Source organism: Tetrapisispora phaffii, chromosome 1, assembly GCF_000236905.1.
Source record: "Tetrapisispora phaffii CBS 4417 chromosome 1, complete genome".
NCBI classification, from domain to species: Eukaryota; Fungi; Ascomycota; class Saccharomycetes; order Saccharomycetales; family Saccharomycetaceae; genus Tetrapisispora; species Tetrapisispora phaffii.
This window is the reverse complement of record NC_016520.1, coordinates 157,349-170,624: the sequence shown is the minus strand read 5'-3', so window position 1 is coordinate 170,624 and position 13,276 is coordinate 157,349. Positions and strand designations below refer to the sequence as shown.

The window sequence follows — 13,276 nt, the reverse complement described above, 5'->3', positions numbered from 1 at the left end:
AGGTTAGCCTTACATGAAAAATTTAAGGCTCTGTATTATATAATGGAATTTGAAAAAAAGAATCTTGATGAGAATAAAGAGACAGATGAGATGAAATGGGATAAAGGTTAGAGTTCAATTGATTTGTAATGTGTGTATATAAAATATATTGATTGTTATTGAAACATTTGAAGTACTGATATACTTTTACGATATATAAGAATTAGTTTCCTGCTATAGTTGTGGCACGAATTAAATGGCATTTAAAAATGATAAGCCTAGAAAAAGTGTCACAACTGTGCTACAACATAACGGAATCTTACTTAAGCCTTAACAATAGTAATTCAATCATTCAAGAGACTCAACTTACATTGCAAAATAGTAGAAGAGATATATTAAATACTGTTTTTACAAACTGGAATCCCTTTGGTAGTAAAATAGCGTTTTCTTATAATGGTGGCAAAGACTGTCAAGTGTTATTGATATTGTATTTGAGTTGTCTATGGGAATATTTTTATACATTTGCACAACAATCACAATATGGGATGGAATATATGCAGTTCCCAATTTCTAGTGTTTCATCCGTTTTAATTTCCAATGATGTCAATTTTCTGACGATGGAACATTTTATCAAGGACACTGTGGATAGGTATCATTTGGATATGTATGACTTTTCTAATGCAAAAAATTCAGTATCCTCGAAGAAAAATATGGCAGATTTGTTTCAAGATTATTTAGATGACAAATCTGAGATTGAAGCCATTGTAGTTGGCGTAAGACATTCCGACCCGTATAGTGAGAATTTATCATTAATTGACATGACAGATGAAGGTTGGCCCAATTTCTATAGGGTGCAACCATTGCTTGATTGGCACCTTACAAATATTTGGAGTTTTCTAATATATTCTGGAGAGCCAATTTGTGGATTATATGGTGAAGGATATACCTCGATCGGTGATATCGATAACACATTACCAAATCCTAATCTCAATACAAATGAAAAACATCAATTCTATTTCAGTGAGGAATTAAAAAGTGCCTTCAACAGAAACAGAAATCAAAGTACGGAAATTGGTATCGATAACGGGGACCAAGATTTTAAAGTTAACTTATCCAATTTAGACAAATCAGACAGACAATTATTACACTCATATAACGCTACTTACTATCCCGGTTGGTATCTTATAGATGAGAAGCTTGAAAGAGCAGGAAGAATCAAGAAACCAAAAAATTAAGAAAACACAAATATACATGGACAGTTGCATTCCATTCAAATTGAAATGTTTATAAGTATATTATTGTTGTTATTCTTTTATAAATTATACTTTTAATAAAATGTAAATACTTAGAAATGACAGGTTCTTCTATACCGGTAATGGGTATATTTTTCACTATGCGAGAAATTTTATATAAGAAAGCAAAATCGAAATGTTTCAACTTTAACACAATTAGCAGTTTATATTTCAATTGTTACCAGTTAATGGAAAAGAGATAACGGCTAGAGTTGTGTGAGGCAGTATTTAGATAGAACATTGTAACATTAGTTTTCTATTATATTTTTTTTTACATTTAGCGAGAAGTGCAAATATAAAGAAACAACGATTGAAGAAAGACGCTGATAATAGCAACATTATAGGATAGTTGGAACATGGGAACTGTAATGAAGTTAGTAAATTTTTTGAAAAAACTACGTAATGAACAAGTTACTATTGAACTAAAAAATGGTACAACTGTTTGGGGTACTTTACAGTCTGTTTCCCCACAAATGAATGCCACATTAACTGATGTGAAATTATCATTACCGCACAACAAGAACTCATCAAGATCAAAAGTAGTGAATCCAACTGCATTGGCAAGTTTATATTTGATAGATAACCAAAGCAATAATGTAAATGATCTGAATGGTGATACTACTACATCCTTGCAATATATTAATATCCGTGGAAATACTATCAGACAGATCATTTTACCGGATTCATTAAATTTGGATTCACTTCTCGTGGATGAGAGACAATTGAATAAATTAAGAAAGATTGGTAAAGTTAGTGATGACCAAAACAGAAAAAGAAGGAGGGATTTTGGTGACGAAGTAGGAAAAAGACCTAGAAGAAATATATAACTATATATTGCGTAAATACAATGTTAAATTAATGAAATAATATTTTGAACTAGAGTTATAAATATTTTTAGTAATGAGCTTAAGAAATGTACTAACTAAGAGTGCATTCGGCATTGGCCCAAAGTTGATGTGAACTGATCCTATATTATTTAACATTTGGTTAAAAAATGTGGATTTTTACTTTACATTACCTATAATTAAAAATATTTCTAACAAAATTGAATTAACACCTAAGATCAATATAGTTCTTAGATATAGTCATTCGTTGTATATTAACCTCCAAATCACACTTTCACCTTTAAGAAACCAACTTTCCATCAATGAATACTGTATGTAACTAGCTCATCGATATCGGGTCCTCACATAAAAAGTGACCCTTTAACGAAACATCTTGGAAGTGAAAAAAGTCACTTTAAAGAAAAGAACTCATGAGGAAGAAATTAAATACATAAACGTTTAGAAGTTCATCATTCGTTTAAGGTACTTGTTCTCCATTATTGAATTCTCCAATTTAGTATATGGCATTGCAACAAATTTTATTCGTTGGAGACTGTTCATTTATTAATTTTTCCTTCAATTGAAAACATTTCAGGAACGTAAATGACACTGGTAATTATTTCTAATTAGATTGTGATATAACTTTATTAAAGACTTTCACTTAAAATATTGTTTCTTATCGAAGCTGTACCATATTCTATCTGGACTTTGCACAGTAATTCATATATCTGATATTTGATATCAAATAACTGTTCCCAAAAGAAAAAGATTTTTTGAAGATGAGTCCAGAAAGAAATCCAACTACCACACTGGATGATACAGAGGAGAACCACATCAAGTTTAAACCAACTAATAAAGTTTCCCTTCATGTTCGTGACCTAACAATTACTGCATCTAAATCTAAGAAAACTCTAATAAGAGACTTTTCTATCGATTTGCCAAGTGGTTCTGTTATGGCAGTAATCGGTGGCTCTGGTTCTGGTAAAACTACTTTATTAAACGTTTTAGCATCTAAAATTAGTGGTGGGTTAAGTTATACAGGTGATATTTCATACATAGCGGATAATAACTCCTCTACAACATCTAGCAACCCATACGAGAAAGTAAGTGTGACTTCTGATACATTTAGTTTATCAAGTACTAGCCAAGAATCAATAGCATCTAGTCATGCATCAATGGCATATCTTCCACAACAAGATGTTTTGGCTCCAAAACTAACATGTAGAGAAACTTTAATGTATTCTGCAGAATTAAAATTACAACAATCAAAAGAAGAAAACGCAAAGTTGGTCGATGAACTTATATACGAACTAGGCTTAATTGACTGTGCAGACACTCTTGTTGGTGATAGCAGCCATAGAGGGTTATCCGGTGGTGAAAAAAGGAGATTAAGTATAGGGACACAAATGATTTCTAATCCTTCTTTAATGTATCTCGATGAGCCAACTACGGGACTTGACGCATATTCGGCATTTTTAGTTATTAAAACAATCAAAAGGTTAGCCCAATTTGGTGGAAGAACTTTTATTATGTCAATTCACCAACCTAGGTCTGATATCCTATTCCTCTTCGATAAACTGTGTATTCTATCAAGAGGTAGTATTGTATTTTGTGATGATACCACATATGCAATTCCTTATTTTGAGAAATTAGGATATACAGTGCCACAATTGGTCAACCCCGCTGATTACTTAATTGATATATCCAGTGTAGATTCTAGGAAAGATGATTCAAAAATTCTAACAGAAGACAGACTAGACTTTCTAGTTAAAAGTTGGAAAGAACATGAACTTTCGACAAACAAATTTATAAAATTTGATAAAAGCAATGAAGTAAACGTCAAAACTATGTCTGCAAGCGTTCCATATTTAAAGCAGGTATCTATTCTTGTTAGAAGAAACAATAAACTATACCGAAACGATTACGTGACGATGATCGCTACATTTATGGAACCATCAATCATGGGAACTATAACGGGGTGGATCTTTTATAAAACTGATATAAATACAACAAGTGGGTTGAGATCTAGAACTTCATGTTTATACTCATCAATCATTTTACAAAGTTATTTATATTTATTGTTCGACACTTATAGACTATGTGAGCAAGATATTGCATTGTATGATAGGGAAAGAGCGGAAGGTACAGTGACACCTGTATCATTTGTAACTGCCAGAAAAATTTCACTATTCTTTTCTGATGATTTAATGATGGTCTTAATTTTTGTTGTTATAACTTACTTTATGTTTGGACTTGAGGCAGATGCCAAAAAGTTCTTTTTTCACTTTGTTGTCATATTTTTAATTCAATTATCAAGTTCTGGATTAGCATTATTGTCTGTTGCAGTTTCACGAGATTTTTCAAAAGCATCTCTTGTTGGCAATTTAAGTTACACACTGCTATCATTGGCTTCAGGGTTTTTTGTAAACGCTAAAAAGACACCAGTTTATGTTCGTTGGACGAAATATATATCGTTTTCATGGTTTGGTTTTGGTGCTCTTATGTCAAACACCTTTACCAACGAAGGTTGTCATACAGATAACCTAGACGAATGTATTGGTAACGAATTACTTGATTCTTACGGATTTCCACGACATTGGAAGACAGTTCCAGCTGTAGTTCTGTTATGTTGGGTTATTGGATATATGTCTGCCGCTCTTTTTATGTTTTATGTTAAAAAAGTTGATATCACACTTCAAAATGAAATTAAGTCCAAAAAAAAGAATATTCTAAAAGATGACAAGTCAACTAGTGCCAATACTCTGGGACTCACTGATGTGAAAAGTGTTCAACATGAAAATAGCTTGATGAGCTTTACATCAAAGAACGACGATTTAGAAGCAAAAGGTCTCAAGAAATCTAATATTACAGTGACATTAAGAAATATAAAATTATCAGTCACCTATTTGCAATTTTTTTCAAATATAAAGACTGGTTTATATCATCACCACACAAAAGAAATCTTAAACTCCATTAATGCAACTTTTAAACCAGGTATGATTAATGCTATTATGGGTCCCTCTGGTTCAGGCAAATCTTCCTTACTGAATCTGATATCTGCAAAGCAGAAATCGTCTATGTTTGCCACATTTTCTAAGGAAGGTTCAATAGCACTAAATGACAATGAAATTTCCGAGGAAATGTTTAAAAGTTTATGTGCATATGTTTCTCAAGATGACGATCATTTGTTATCGAAATTAACTGTCAGAGAATCATTCAAGTTTGCGGCAGATTTACGTCTACACTACATGTGTTCTGATGAGAGAGACGAAAAAATAGACACATTGATAAGAGCGTTGGGATTAACTAATTGTCAAAATACAATTATCGGTGATGAATTTGTTAAAGGTATAAGTGGTGGTGAAAAACGTAGAGTTTCAATGGGTATCCAATTATTGAAAGATCCACCTATATTACTTCTCGACGAACCTACATCAGGGCTTGACAGTTTCACATCTTTAACAGTTTTAGAAATCTTAGAACAATTGAGTGCTGATTTTGGAAAAACCGTTATAATAACTATCCATCAACCTAGAGCTGAATTATTTAAAAAATTTGGAAATGTTTTACTTCTAGCTAAATCTGGAAGAACTGCTTTTAATGGTTCTCCAAAGGAAATGATCAATTACTTTAAAAACTTAGGATACGTATGTCCCGCATTCACTAACATTGCAGACTATTTCTTAGACATTATTTCATTGAATAAACAAAATGAGAAAAACACTGAAATATCAACAAAAAGAGTTACTTCGATAATCGACAGTTGGAATAATCATTTTAAGGAACTTAATATTGATACTCCACAAAAGGAAAATAAGGTAATGGTCGACGAACAATTCTTAAATGAATACGGCGATGTTATTAGAGCTCCATGTAATATAGCAGTGGCTTATTTCGTTAATGTTAAAAGACAATTTACAACAACAAGAAGAAATTTTGATTCGCTAATGGCAAGAATTGCTCAGGTACCAGGTCTAGGTGTGATTTTTGCATTATTTTGGGCTCCTTTGAGAAACACTTATGCTGGGGTTAACAACAGGTTAGGTTTAGCTCAAGAGTCGACTGCATTATATTTTGTTGGGATGCTAGCTAATTTAGCGTGCTACCCTAAGGAGAGAAATTACTTTTACGAAGAGTACCATGACGGAGTCTATGGAATTGCGCCTTTCTTTTTAGCATATATGACATTGGAACTTCCATTATCAGCTCTTTCATCATTAATATATTCTGTATTTACTGTAATGGTATGCGGATTGCCAAGAACACCTGGTAATTTTTTCGTCACAGCATATTGTTCTTTGGCAATTGTGTCATGTGGAGAGGCTTTGGGTATTATTACAAACACATTCTTTGAAAGACCAGGCTTTGTCGTGAATTGTATATCCGTCGTATTGTCCATTGGTACTCAGATGTCTGGTCTTTTGTCATTGGACCTATCTAGAGTTCTTAAAGGGTTCAATTATCTAAACCCATTGAATTACACATCTTTAGTTATAATCAATTATGCATTCCCATCAGATTTAACGTTTACCTGCAACGATGGTGGGAGATTAGAGGATGGTACCTGTGAATTTGCAAATGGCACATCTGTTTTGGAATCCTATAATTTGGTAGTAAATACTAGCCATTATCTAGGTATTATTGTATGTGTTGCATTCATATATCGTACAATAGCATACTTAATATTAAAGGCCAAATTAGAATGGATCAAATGGTAAAACAAACAGTAAATATCCTGCTATTTAAACAACATATATATTTATAAAATTATTTATCCTTTATCAATACTATAAGACTATGCGTATGCACGAATATTTGAAGCACTTTAAAAGAAAAAGATCATAAAAGTTGCTGTTTGTTTAAAGATTATGGATACATTCAAGCAATCGTACGAATATTGATATTTCATATCTCAAGTAATTAACTTTCAGATGTCAAAACCATTATGAATAGGCCATTACTTCAACATATTGGATATTTCATGTTACTGTCATTAGTTTCCCCGGCCTTTGTAATCGAACGGGTATCGGAACACCATAGGACATCAGAATGCGAATTAAGGATCATGTTTACAACGCAAACACACATCGTAAGATTCTATATTTATATATATATGTGTGTGTATATGCATCTAGGTATCTATTTGATGAAATTATCTCCATTCAAATTTGAGTTGATTCAATTGGTGCATTTGATATAAGCACACAGTACAGTTTAATAGAAAATATTCATTCCAATACATACAAACCAAACCATAGGATGTTACAATTAGAAGAAAAATTATTAAAAAAATTAATTTCACGTAAAGCTTCATTAGAGGAAATTGAAGCACAAGAGAAACAATGTGTGCTTTCTAATTTTAATAACGACGTTGCCTTCGAATTAGGTTCTTTCATTAGAAAAGCCGCATTGGAATTATTCCCAGGAAAGCCAGTCGCTATTGATATTTCTTTAACCAACGGTCACAAAGTATTCCGTACCATTACTGCAAGTGGCTCGTCCCTAGATAACGATTTCTGGATTACGAGAAAGTCCAAGACAGTGAACAGATTCAACCACTCCACATTTTTCATGGGATGCAAAAAGGGCGATAAAACTCCAGAAGAGAGATTCTTTGTTTCATCCAGTGAGTACGCTTTCCATGGTGGTGCAGTACCATTGTATTTAAGCAACACAGACTTCCCAGTCGCTGTATTAACTGTCAGTGGATTAAAGCAAGAGGAAGACCATCTATTGGCCATTACCTCTGTTGTCGAGTTCAGTAAGCAAACGGCCGAAGAAGAGTTGAACTTGGACTAACTTGTCCATGTGAAAAGTGCTCTGACTAGGAACCGTTTTATAGTTCTAGTTTAATGTCTATATCATGTCAATTACATAATTACTCTATTCTTTTCTATTCGTAGCTGTCAAAATACGTTTTGCGACCCATAGCCTTACGCACCAAAGATCCAGGCTACTTTTTAAAGGAACCTGGCAGGCATTGAACACAGATTAAAGACATACAACCCAAGTAACTCAACCCATCGATGACTGCATTGGACCACTGACGGTAAACCTCTGTGACCCTGGCACCTGGCAGATGCATCTGCCAGGTGCCAGGGTCACGTGCCAATTGTTCAGGAAGGGCCGTCGCCATTTCACGGCGCAAACCCCATTTATCACCCAACACGACCGCAGTAATCAACTTTTCTGAAAATTTTTTTGAAATTTCAAAAAAGTTGCGATGAGCTTCAAAAAAGTTAGTGACAATAATGGTGAAGACATTACAATTACAGTATCTAAACTACATATTTAAATGAATCAGATTATTGATTTAATGTATGTTGTGAGTGGATAGCATCAGCATTCATTGTTAACAGTAAGGTCAGTCGGTGATTACAGAGCAGTTAACGATCCGCAGCTTCCCTTCCCCCTCAAGATGTCGTCAATTTACAAAGCCTTGTCAGGTAACAAGAATAAAAATGCCACAGAAAAGAAAGGTGCCTTTGATAAACATTTCATGAATAAACAGCGCACGTTGTTGATATCCAGTAGAGGTGTGAACTTCAGACATCGTCACTTAATCCAAGACTTAAATGCATTACTACCTCATTCTAGAAAAGAACCAAAACTAGACACGAAGAAAGATCTACAACAATTGAATGAAATTGCTGAGCTATATAATTGTAACAATATTTTATTCTTTGAAGCTAGAAAACATCAAGATTTATATCTATGGTTATCCAAGCCTCCAAATGGTCCAACTATTAAATTCTTCATACAAAATTTGAATACTATGAATGAACTGAATTTCACTGGTAATTGTTTAAAAGGTTCTCGTCCAGTTTTATCCTTTGATCATAGATTTGACTCCTCTCCACATTTCAAATTAATCAAAGAATTATTAATGCATAATTTTGGTGTTCCACCTACTGCCAGAAAGGTGAAGCCTTTCATTGACCATATCATGTCATTCAGTATCGTCGATAATAAGATTTGGGTCAGAACATATGAAATCTCACACACAGCAAGAAATAGCCAAGAATATGAAGATGAAGAAGAATTATCTTTAGTTGAAATCGGTCCAAGATTCGTCATGACTGTTATCTTAATTTTAGAAGGTTCTTTCGGTGGTCCAAAAATCTATGAAAATAAACAATACGTATCACCAAACGTTGTAAGGGCACAAATAAAACAACAAGCTGCCAAAGAAGCTAAATCAAGATCTGACGCTGCTGTTGAAAAGAAAATTAAAAACAGAGAAAATATATTAGCTGCCGACCCATTATCAAATGATGCACTATTTAAATAAATCATCAAAGTCTGACGACAGATACACTCTGGAGAATATTATATATCATTTTACCATTCTTTTCAAACATATTTACATATTTAAAGTTATATTCTAAAAATAAGAATCCGTAATTAAACTTCATCTTTTTTTTAAATTTATTTGCAAAAAACTTATAACTATTAACATATTTTTTTTCACAAAGTTATTATTTTTTGTGATTCATACGGTATGCACCCATTAGATTTTGAATTCTTGAAACAATTTCATTACATTCTTCATCAGATACAGCCTCAAAATAATATCTTTTTATGTCTTCATTTCCTCTCTGTGCATAAATTTTAAAATATTCTGGTATCCTGTTTGATCTTTTAACGGCTATCACTTGACTAATATGAATTGACTTTGTCTTGATATTTTCATGCCAGTGTGTGTGTCTATCTGGTGGGATAATATAAATAAAATCACCATCAAGAGCTAATGTTCTTTCATGTTTGGTTATTAGTGACATTTGTTGTCTTCTCCATACTCTATATTTATGATATGCACCAGACACTAAGTCTTGATAATGTCCCTCAGCTTCTCCAGCATAGTCATCAAGATCAGGCCCTGATTTTCCACCTTGGAAGTATGGAAGAGACCCATGGAGTGATGATTTTGAGGAATTTGAAGACTTAAAGAAATTCTTACCGCCTGTAAAGCTTCCAGAGCGCGACAGTAGATTAGAATCTCCATTTTGCTTAGATAAACTCAATTTATATTTAGAAGACTTCTTAAATTTATGAGACTTTTTAGATAAAACTGTACTTTTTTCACCAACCTTTTCGACTGGCGAATCTGGTTTTAAGTAAGCATTTTGTTGATCCAATGTTAGTGGTGTTAAATCGTTACTTTGTATAGTTGGCAATACTGGTTTTTTCATATTTGGTTTTATTTTCTCTAGGCGTAGCTCACGGGCCTCACGTTTTGAAATAATTTCAACTGCATGGTTACCATCAAGTCTTAACACAGTATCATTAAGATCAAGAATCAAATTCTTTGACGGAATTTTTAGCATATATAAGTTCGGATCCATGTTTTTCATTCTGCAATATTTAACCAGTATATCATTGATGTTTGACGTAACGGAAACTACAATTATTGTAAAATTAAATTTAGGATTTATATTTGGATATAAATATACTTTAATATTCAATTTGTTTGATGAATCAGATTCTTTTAAATTAGAACTATTTCCAACAATGGGGGTATAATAACTTAATTGATTTATCGTGTTTTCATTCGAATGCGTCTTTGTCGAAACTATACTTGCCTCATTCAAAGAACTAATAGATGACTTATTTTCTAAGTTATATGGTAGAGGAGTTTCAAATTCATTTGCTGCCTTTTCATTTTCATCACATGGGCACAAAACAACTTCATTATCTGAAATCGTATTTATTATTTTTGTTCTTGATAATTTACCAAAGTTATCTTCCAGAGGATCACCGTCCTCATCAACTATATGAAGAGAAAAGTTATTAGGATCCTGTATAAAGGTTAGAGGTAGTTTCTCCTCTGGAAACACTTTAGGTTTTAATTCAGTGGAATAGAGATATAATATAAATCCAATAACCTCGAATACAGTAGCAGTTGTCTTAACAAACACCTCAAAGGGGCTCCTTTTATATTGTTGAGAAGTTTGAATATATATTTTAAGTTTAAAATTTTCACTACTAGGTAGCCCTTTCCCACATACGAAAGAAAAATATTTCAATGATTCCAAAAAATCTTTAGTTTTTTCCTGTTTTTTCTTAAATATTTGAGACAATGCTGAGTCCCTTGGTGTTTGTGGATGAAAATTAGTGTCTTTCTCAAAACTCAATATATTATTTATAACAGAACCACGCCTACTAGTAAGAGAACTTTTAGAGAGTGTGGAAGCAGTGATATCGCTTGCATCCCTTTTAATTCTTCTTTCAGTTATATCAACATCTTTGAACACTTTTCTAAAAGGTCTGCTATAAATTTTATTCTCAGATTTCCCAATACCCACATTGCTAGGCTGCTTTGAGAGCATTGAAGTAATCGACGAATGTCTACTGGAAACACTTTTAGAACCAAAATCCCTGACAACATCTCCATCACGTATATCATTAGAATAGTGTAATTTAATATCTGACATATTTGAAATTGCCCTACCCAGAGAAAAATCAAGAGCGGAATCATCAGGAGCATGAAGTAATCTATAATCGTCATATGATAAACTTCTAATGTTTGGCACCATATTGGAACTCCTAAATGAATTAATGTTTGTCATAGCTTCTCTATTATCTCCAAATGCATCTGTACTATAATCAGAAAATAGTAAAGATTTACCATACGACGATTGGTCATCGTCTGGAAGTTCACTCTTAGTAAGATAAGTGTCATCAGGCACATTTTTTGGTCGGTCAATATTGCTATCTGACTTGGTTATGTCTACTTCAGAATTGTACTTATACGAATTTCTTGAAATTAATGATTGGTCATCTGTATTGCCCATAGCAATATTTGCTAAATCTTGTTCATTTAAATAAGAATCAATATCAGATAAATCATTATCATCATCTAGATCAGAATTTTTAAGAATAGGAATAGAACTATCGTCAGTTATGCTACTGCCTTCGACGAAACCAGTCTCATCTCCTTTTTTAGCAGTTTTCGAAGTGTTATTTTTATCTAACTTTGAAGAATTACTTTTAACATCAGAAGAGTTATTACCTCTCGTCATAACATTTTGTGGAAAATGAGAAATTCTTTTAGAAATATGATTTGTAGTAGATATTATAGGATTATTATGACCCAAATTTCCATCAGTAGGAACTGTACTGATGCTGCCATTACTATCATATCCTTGTTTCAATTCATCATCAATTTTGTTATATGAAGGGTTATTCATTCTGAAAAATTTAGCATGTGCAACACTATCTGTTATTCCATCATCATCATCATCGTCATCTTCTTCATCCTCCTCATCTTGGTTCTCATCATAGTCAAAATTCATATCGAAAATACTAGATTTATATTGATGTAGATTATGGCTGGTACTGCCTTTTCTAGGTTTATCACTATGCCTTGATTCTGTACCAGTTGTCTGGTTTAAATTTTCTGTGTTCATAATATCGTTTTGACTTGTTTCACTACCATCTTTCTTACCTATAAAAAGCCTAGCTAAACGCAATGTAGATTTTCTTGCAATTTTCGTTGTAGCTTCTTCATTCAAAGATGTAAGATCAGATTTTAAAGTTCTAACAGAAGTTGAAGTGTTATTATAAATAGGTGATAGATTGTTTATTGTACCATCATTACTCGATTTAACATTCCCATCTTCCGTTGTTGAATGGGATAGAATTGTAAAATTTTTATTATTACTGATAGTTTCGTTGCCTATGTTACTTATGCCAGCCATATTATTATCTGGGTTGCTATTACTTTCCTCATTTATAATACCATCTACATATTCTCGTGTTTTATCCTTCAATTTTGTGTTACTTCTTGTTCTAACTCTTCGATAACTCACTGACTGATAGCTGTCGATGAATGCTTTTGAGATCGGAGGTGATGATAAATTGACAAGTACATTATTGCCATTAAGAGATGTGTACATTTCCTTGATTTTTGGATCCAGGTCATTAAAATCAGCTTCAGCATCTGTTGTATATGGTTTTATAATCCTTCTAAACTGATCCTTTTCGGAAGCGATCTGAAGGAATTGCGATCTTAACTTGTTTATAGATGAAATAGTATCCATTATATCGTCATTTATAATTTAATAAAGATTGTTTCAATATTCAATGCTACCTATTTGTTACAAAAAAAACTCAAATAGCGTTATCTCTTAAAAAAGGTTCGACAGTTTTCAGAGGTTGGAAATAATTTTGTAGTCAACT

General features: G+C 32.7%; 6 protein-coding genes across 6 annotated transcripts; 5 read left to right on the top strand and 1 right to left on the bottom strand.

Moving 5' to 3' along the window:
- Window positions 1-248: 248 nt before the first annotated feature.
- TPHA0A00860 (uncharacterized protein) lies at window positions 249-1,214 on the top strand (the record flags this gene model as incomplete). Its single annotated transcript, XM_003683557.1, has 1 exon — window positions 249-1,214. One exon carries the CDS (start codon window positions 249-251, stop codon window positions 1,212-1,214), a length of 966 nt encoding a protein of 321 aa, XP_003683605.1.
- Window positions 1,215-1,627: 413 nt separating this feature from the next.
- Window positions 1,628-2,098, top strand: SMD1 (mRNA splicing protein SMD1; the record flags this gene model as incomplete). The annotated part of the gene is made up of 1 exon (XM_003683556.1): window positions 1,628-2,098. The coding sequence occupies one exon, from the start codon at window positions 1,628-1,630 to the stop codon at window positions 2,096-2,098; it is 471 nt and encodes a 156-aa protein (XP_003683604.1).
- A 776-nt stretch (window positions 2,099-2,874) lies between these two features.
- On the top strand, window positions 2,875-6,813 carry TPHA0A00840 (uncharacterized protein; the record flags this gene model as incomplete). Its single annotated transcript, XM_003683555.1, has 1 exon — window positions 2,875-6,813. The coding sequence occupies one exon, from the start codon at window positions 2,875-2,877 to the stop codon at window positions 6,811-6,813; it is 3,939 nt and encodes a 1,312-aa protein (XP_003683603.1).
- A 541-nt stretch (window positions 6,814-7,354) lies between these two features.
- Window positions 7,355-7,894, top strand: TPHA0A00830 (uncharacterized protein; the record flags this gene model as incomplete). Its single annotated transcript, XM_003683554.1, has 1 exon — window positions 7,355-7,894. The coding sequence occupies one exon, from the start codon at window positions 7,355-7,357 to the stop codon at window positions 7,892-7,894; it is 540 nt and encodes a 179-aa protein (XP_003683602.1).
- A 619-nt stretch (window positions 7,895-8,513) lies between these two features.
- On the top strand, window positions 8,514-9,386 carry BRX1 (ribosome biogenesis protein BRX1; the record flags this gene model as incomplete). The annotated part of the gene is made up of 1 exon (XM_003683553.1): window positions 8,514-9,386. One exon carries the CDS (start codon window positions 8,514-8,516, stop codon window positions 9,384-9,386), a length of 873 nt encoding a protein of 290 aa, XP_003683601.1.
- Window positions 9,387-9,573: 187 nt separating this feature from the next.
- Window positions 9,574-13,137, bottom strand: AVO1 (Avo1p; the record flags this gene model as incomplete). Its single annotated transcript, XM_003683552.1, has 1 exon — window positions 9,574-13,137. One exon carries the CDS (start codon window positions 13,135-13,137, stop codon window positions 9,574-9,576), a length of 3,564 nt encoding a protein of 1,187 aa, XP_003683600.1.
- Between the last annotated feature and the right edge of the window lie 139 nt (window positions 13,138-13,276).